The sequence below is a fragment of the Acanthisitta chloris genome, unplaced genomic scaffold (assembly GCF_000695815.1).
Source record: "Acanthisitta chloris isolate BGI_N310 unplaced genomic scaffold, ASM69581v1 scaffold42901, whole genome shotgun sequence".
NCBI classification, from domain to species: domain Eukaryota; kingdom Metazoa; phylum Chordata; class Aves; order Passeriformes; family Acanthisittidae; genus Acanthisitta; species Acanthisitta chloris.
This window is the reverse complement of record NW_008658492.1, coordinates 7,477-14,062: the sequence shown is the minus strand read 5'-3', so window position 1 is coordinate 14,062 and position 6,586 is coordinate 7,477. Positions and strand designations below refer to the sequence as shown.

The 6,586-nt window shown below is 45.8% G+C and overlaps 1 protein-coding gene across 1 annotated transcript in view; it reads right to left on the bottom strand.

Moving 5' to 3' along the window:
• LOC103812093 (serine/threonine-protein kinase PAK 7-like) overlaps window positions 1-6,037 on the bottom strand; it is a 24,471-nt gene extending 18,434 nt beyond the window's left edge. The window contains exons 1-2 of the mRNA XM_009085100.1: window positions 6,007-6,037; window positions 1,927-2,141 (exon numbers count right to left, since the gene is read on the bottom strand). Coding sequence (XP_009083348.1) covers window positions 1,927-2,130 — 204 coding nt within the window. The 5' untranslated portion in view covers window positions 2,131-2,141; window positions 6,007-6,037. The remainder of the gene's footprint in view (window positions 1-1,926; window positions 2,142-6,006) is intronic.
• Between the last annotated feature and the right edge of the window lie 549 nt (window positions 6,038-6,586).

Below are 6,586 nucleotides of genomic sequence, written 5' to 3'. Positions count from 1 at the left end.
GAAACTTGGAGGGTGAAGGCACAATTTCTTGAATGCTTCAGCCTTAACCTCATTTCCTCATCTAACTACACCTTTGGAGCAGTGGCATGCAATCAGCTGCAATTTGGGTAATCTCCTTTCAAATTCACATCTTTCAACTACACAGAAAACTCTTCCAGGAGGTGTCTCTGCAGATGGGCTCATTTGTACTCAGCCCCACAGCCACTGCTGCAATGGGTAGCAGGTTGCAGGCATCCTGTCCCTGGGACAGACATCCTGCGAAGATGCTGTGGGATACATGGCGGCGACAAGGACCACCACAGCCCAAGGCTACAATGGAAGAATGAGCTTGGATTGGAACCCCCATTTTGGCTCCCAGCCCCAGCCCTTCCCTAGCACAGGATGGTTTAGTTCAGAAGTACATGTGCATATATAGACCCAGTACACAGACATATGTAGACCCCTGAAAACACAGACAGAAAAGCAAGAATTTACAATTACTTGGCTAGAACTGACACTGATTTTCTCCACTTCAAAACGGGGAAACTGCTCATGTGGGGCCTAATCCTTCACACCCTACTGTGTGTATTATTTCTGCACATGTCCATTTGCAGGCTGAAGCCCAAAGTTGTATCACCTGTATGGTGCTGAGAAACCTAATGCAATTTAAAACTTTCAGGCTTACGGATTTATGGCTCCAGAACTACAGAAAAGAGATGGTACTGCTGCAAGATAGCAAACCCTTGTTGCTTTTTTTCCTTTCTGCATTTTAAAACATCTTCATACGTTCATGTCAAAACATCCAGATATTTTTGGTGTTTAGAAGGGCTGTGGAACAAAGTTGCTCTTCTCCTCTAGCACAAAAAAGGCTTGTCTACTTTTTTCCTCATTATTCTGGGCCTCTATTACAAAGTGAGATGTTTTATTACAGCAGAAAATCAAGACCTTGGTTTTACTCCCTTTGCTCTGTAGCAACACCCATCAGTCCTCATCAGCAAGTGATGAGTGTCCTTCAGGAACAGGCAGTAAATGTAAATTTAGCAAAGAGCACTTAGCAAATATAACTACAGGGTCTGTGCTCTCAGGATTATCTGATTTTCCCTTGCTGCAGAAAAATCCACATGAAAATGAAATCCTAAATTTATTTTGCAGCTGCTTAATGGGGAGTTGTCCATGGCTGGCAGGGTATAGGCTACCACCACCACAGAGGTGTGATTCACTTGGATGTTAGGATGTACAATCCCAGAAACATTGCTAAATCAGGGCCAATTTGTCTACTAGAACCCTGAGCCTCTGGATGGGGACCCCAGAGCCACACTGGCTCCCTGTCCAGTGCTGCTCTACTCTCTAAGCCAAGGTTTTCCTTCAAGTTTCCCAGCGGTCCAGCCTGGACTTCCCAAGCCACAGCCTGGGGCTGTTTCCCCTCATTTCACTACCCAGTGAGCTTCATCACCATGTCTGACCCGCTCCAGGCAGCAGCAGGTGGCAATGAGATCCCTCCCTGAGCTCCTTGCCTGGCTGAACAAGCAATTTAATTTTTTTTCCTTTGGTGTACTTTTTCCTCTCTCCCTTGCTCCAAACTGCCTTTGCCTAAAGCACTCTTCTTAAATTAATTATCAAGGAACTTTATGCTGCAAAGGAGCATCATTTTGGGCCTCCACTGGGACTTGTGGCTTTTCCTTCTGCAGCCTAGGAGTGTGAAGACTTGGCCCCTACAAGACCCATGACTCATACTCTTTTGGGACATTTGTACAAGTTTTATATATATAATTCTTTCCCTTGCAGCTCTGAAGTTAAATGTTTGCATTTGCAGCTCTCTCTGTAGTTCCACACTGCCCAGCCGTGCCCAGCCACTATATAATACCAACACCCTACTGGTATTACTTCATTAAGATTACAAGCAATTAAAGGCAGGTTAAGGAACTCAGAAGTGACTCTGCACAATACCTTCATAGGCGCGAGCTGGATGGGAGTGATGCATGATGGATCCACCATAGGCTTCGGCCGGTTGGCCGTGTCTGCCAGCAAACTGTGCCACTGCTGAGGTAGTCCCGTGAACTTCTGCTCCCGGTGGTCAAAGCCAGTGTGGACCCGGTGCTCGAAGTTAGAGGGCCCAGAAATTTCAAGTCTTTTCTTCTTTTTCCCAAACATGGTGGAAAAATCTGGAGAGGTTACAGGAAAACAGAAAAGAAAAAAACACCTTTACGCTCTGTTGCAACCCACAGCCATTCTTTCTGCTTTGTAGGTAATTTTACTAGATGTCATTAGCCAAATATCTGTATGAACTTTATGCCACACATACTGTCTTTGAGATCTATGTGAGGGCAGCACCTATGTGTCCTCCTCTCTGGGAGGCGTTTTTAAGAAATTAACCCATTCTCTAACCTATATATGTTCATAATACCTTATGAAACAAGGAAATGCCTCTATTCCCAGGAAAAAAGGCCCAGGTGCTACTTTCTGCTCCTCTCTCTGCTCATGCTTCAAGTTACATCCCATGGAAGCTCACAGCCTGGAGCAATGCCAGCAGCAGTGGATGGCTGTGCTTGGAGGGCAGCACACAGTGTAAGTGGCAAGCAGTGCCCTGACACAGCAGGAGAGCAAGTGCACACACAGCTTTGCATCCTACATCTATACACCAGATCTTGGACAAAAGACAGACATCCCAGATAAAAGCCTGGCCCTGCCATGGTCAGATGTGGATCTCACAAAGCAGCAGTGAAAGGCAGATTTATTCCTGTGCTATTTCAGTGATGCAACCAGACAGAGACCCCAGATATAATTCTAAGCTGGCCCAAGGGGCTCCATGTGCATGCCTAAAGGGCCCTGCTTAAAAACAGCATGAGGTATCAGCTATCATAAACATCCCATAACATGGCCTGACTTCTCCTTTGGGAGAGAAACAATTTGCTGTGAGTGCCACATGGGTTTATGCCTGGGTGGGCTAAGCTCACTGGCTCCCAGCCAGCAGTCTTGGGTGGGATTGACAGCTCTGCCCCTTTTAAGGTCCAAGAGGAAGGATCAGCTACTTTGGTCTTTGTGCAGGTGGTGTGGAGAAGAGAGAAGAGTCCCTCTAACACAGTATATGCAAGGAACTGGAGGCTGTTGGAGGAAACATGACTTTCCCAGCTTCTGCATCACTGAAGAGACCCAGGTTGACTTGACTGCCTGGTAAAGCTAATTGTTACAGCATTTGCTCTACAGAAAGTGAGTATTTTAGTCAATTTTTAGTAGTTAATTCCTGATACAAGTGGGATGGTTTACATTCCTCCTGTCTACTTTGCCCCTCCTGAGGAGCCTGGGGAAGGCAGCAAGATGGTTTGCAGGGCAGATAGCTGGGGGAAGACAAGTTTCAGAGGCAAAGTGAAAGGAGGTATGAACTGCAAACTGAAAGAGATGGTAGTATTTGTTCTATCTACTGGCATAGGACACAGGCAACACACACATGACCTGCATTAACCCTTAGGACTGGTGGGTCCCACACCTTGCAACAAAGTGGAGCCTAATGGTTACATTGAAGCAAGTTCAGAATTGATTTTCTGAAGGACTCCAGAAATCTGCTGCACAAGGACAAATTCCTGGTCGCAGGAAAATAGACAGAGGTCCTGCTGTCCTGTTGCTTTTCAGTGAAATACTGTCCTGTCCGGGAAAGGTCCTCTCTCTGCTTTCTGCTGGCTCAAAATAGTCTTCCACCTTGATCTCAGGGCCATTTCAAGCATGGCTCAGTAAGCCCTTGAGCAGCATCTGTTCAAAATAGCAGCAAGGCAAGGAGCCTGGCAGCTCTGTAAAACCTCGTGTCACAGAAAAGACTCAGCTGCAAAGGTGCTGCTTTGACTTTATGATTCAGGAGGTAGAAAGGAGAAGCTCAGAGAAGAAAATACAGTTGCATTGCTCCTGCAGCATAAAAAGATGGGATGATAAATCAGGTACTTATTCCACCCTCATTCCCTGTTACTAGTTTATTTAAAGATCACGTCCATTATCTGAAAATTGATTGCTGGCTGCTTTGCAAGTCCTCACTGTGTATTTGCAAGTGATTATCTCCCTTGTGCTTATTTTCTTTAGATGGAGCAGACTTGATTCTGTCAAGCCTTTTGTCACAGGTCTCATCTCCCACACACCTCTCTGGCTTTCTACCCTACTCTGAACTCCCTCCAAATCTTCGGCTCTTTTGACACTCTCTCTCCAGCTCTGTTAACTTATGTATCTTCCTCGTTATCCTCTCCCAAAACCTCTTCCAATCACCTTCATATTTAGCCCTTCTATTTCTAGCATCATATTTTTATTTGCCTTGCTAGTGCATGCCTTGTGACCACAGAAATGTTTCCAGCCTGACCCAAAGACATCAAGGTTGGTCTGTTCACAGATTACTTATTTTCAAGGCACAAACAGAAGCAGCAGCAAGTCAGGTAGTAGCATTCAGTACTCATCCCCAGGGCTCCACAAATCACAGCCTGCTGCAGATCAATGGCACTGGATTGATTTCATTCACCCTCTGGGATGTGAATCTATGAGACCTATTGGAGTAACATTTTAAACCATCAGCTCTAGACATGTACCTCTTTGGCTGATCAATGCCAATACTTGCAGGGTTTCCTGCTCGACTTACATCCATATGCAGCTGTTGGGTGCTTGAAGTCCTCTAGAGCTCCAAACAATACCAGGTAACTAAAAGTCCTTCAGCTGGCAAACTGCATATTGCTTTTTAAATAAACAGCAGATTCATTCTACAAGATACTGGTTTTAAGTTGCTCTTTGACATGTTGAGCTCTCCTGTTTCAGTGCCACTGCGGCTAAAAGCAAATGTCAAATTTGACCCAGCAAAACCTTTAGTTTCTCAGGACAATATTTTAGTGTAAAACCTGATGCCAAGGCCACACTTCTGCACAGGGATGGTGTCTGAGGTTTGGGCAGTGGGACTTGCCCTCATTTTGACTACAGCTCATGTTTAGATCAGCCTAAATCAACTGTGAAGCTACAGCAGGACAGACAGGGATACTGGCACCTCACACAGCAGGGGATGGGTTCAGCCATGCGGGAAAATGCTGTGTATCTCAGTGGCCAGGAGAACATCTCTCGTGAGGCTTTGCCTGTGAGAGGTGACCAGGAAACCTGGCTGACAGCAGCCCTGGCACCATGGGAGCAGGGCAGGAGCCCCCCTAGGCTGTGCTGCCCCCCCACCAGCTCTGCAAATGGCTTCTTGGTGCTAGTGAAAGTAGAGCCTCAACCAGCTCTTGCGAGTATCAATAATGAATACTGTGGACTACTGCTTTGCTGCATCAGCCAGCAAGGTCTCTCCATCTCACAGCAAAGCAGCAACCTCTCCTTAGCACAGTCCTTCTAAAGATAATATACACAGCAATCACAAGGAAACTTCATTTCATCTGATTTTCCCCAAAGAATAGAAATGATGCTACTTATTCTCCTTAGCTGTCTGATGATAGGGGTTTAGGGCAGCCAAGTCTGTGAAACCTTTTGCTCTGGGCCCGTAAGTGCCCTGATTCAGTCCCCACTGATGTGCTTGATCCTCAAGCCTCAAAAAAGGAGAGATGATTTGATTTTTGTTATAGTTCTACTGATATGATACAAAAATTAAAGCATTTACTCATTTAATCAAGATGTGGAAGCAGAACACATCCTGGACAAGTGCGTGAATGTTCTCCAAGACTTGTAAAACTCTTTTAGGAACAAGCAGGTACCTAAGTGCTTTGAAGAGAAATGAAGGACATTTTCAGGATGCTGGATAATGTGTGTAGCATAAAAGTTATGGAATTTCTATCAAGAGCACAAAATGTATCAAGCTGAAGTTCAGACAGGCACCGGCCCATTCTCTATCATGTTAAACAGCAATCCTCTCACAGTCATTAAGAAACCCTAATTTCCTAATGGGATTAGGTAAGAAAACATTCCACAGACAACAACTGCCTGCCTTTATCAGAGGCACAGGGAGGGAATGGCTGCAGGGCAGCTCTGTGGAGCTGCCTCTGTGGCATCCTCGCCCAGTCCTTCCCATGCCAGAGCGCTCGCCCTTAACTTAATTCTTCCCGACAGCTTCCAACACATTCCTGATTGTGCCAGGTCTCTCAGCAAATACCATCTTTCTGTCCACCTCCTCCTGTGCACTACCCCCCCAGAACAAGAGGAAATGAGAGGTATTGTACTCGAAATTTGTTGTCATTTTGGTAGGGATGAGCACCACCAGGATGCCTGTCCTCTTCTTGCACATGCTATGCCAACGGAACAGCCGGAGAGCTGATTTCAACACTATATACATGGTGCAAGGTGACAATCAAGATGAGAGGGCTGAGGGAGCCTCTCCTAACAACAGCTATCACTGATGGCCATGGGCTGAAGCTGGCTTTGGGGGGAAGAGAAAACAGTCTCATCAGTGCATGGCTTCAGTGCAGCACTTCTGTGGAAAGACTTTACTTGTTCTTATGCTGAAATGATGCAGCACAATAATTTTGTGCTTGTAAATGTGAGGTGTGAAGAAGGCAGTCCTTCAGTTACAGCAAACAAAGGGCTTAGCAAGTATGACAGCATGAGACCAAAAGTGAGTCTGTTCTTAGCTGGTGAAGCCAGGAGATAAGCCTGTCAGCTCAGAGCT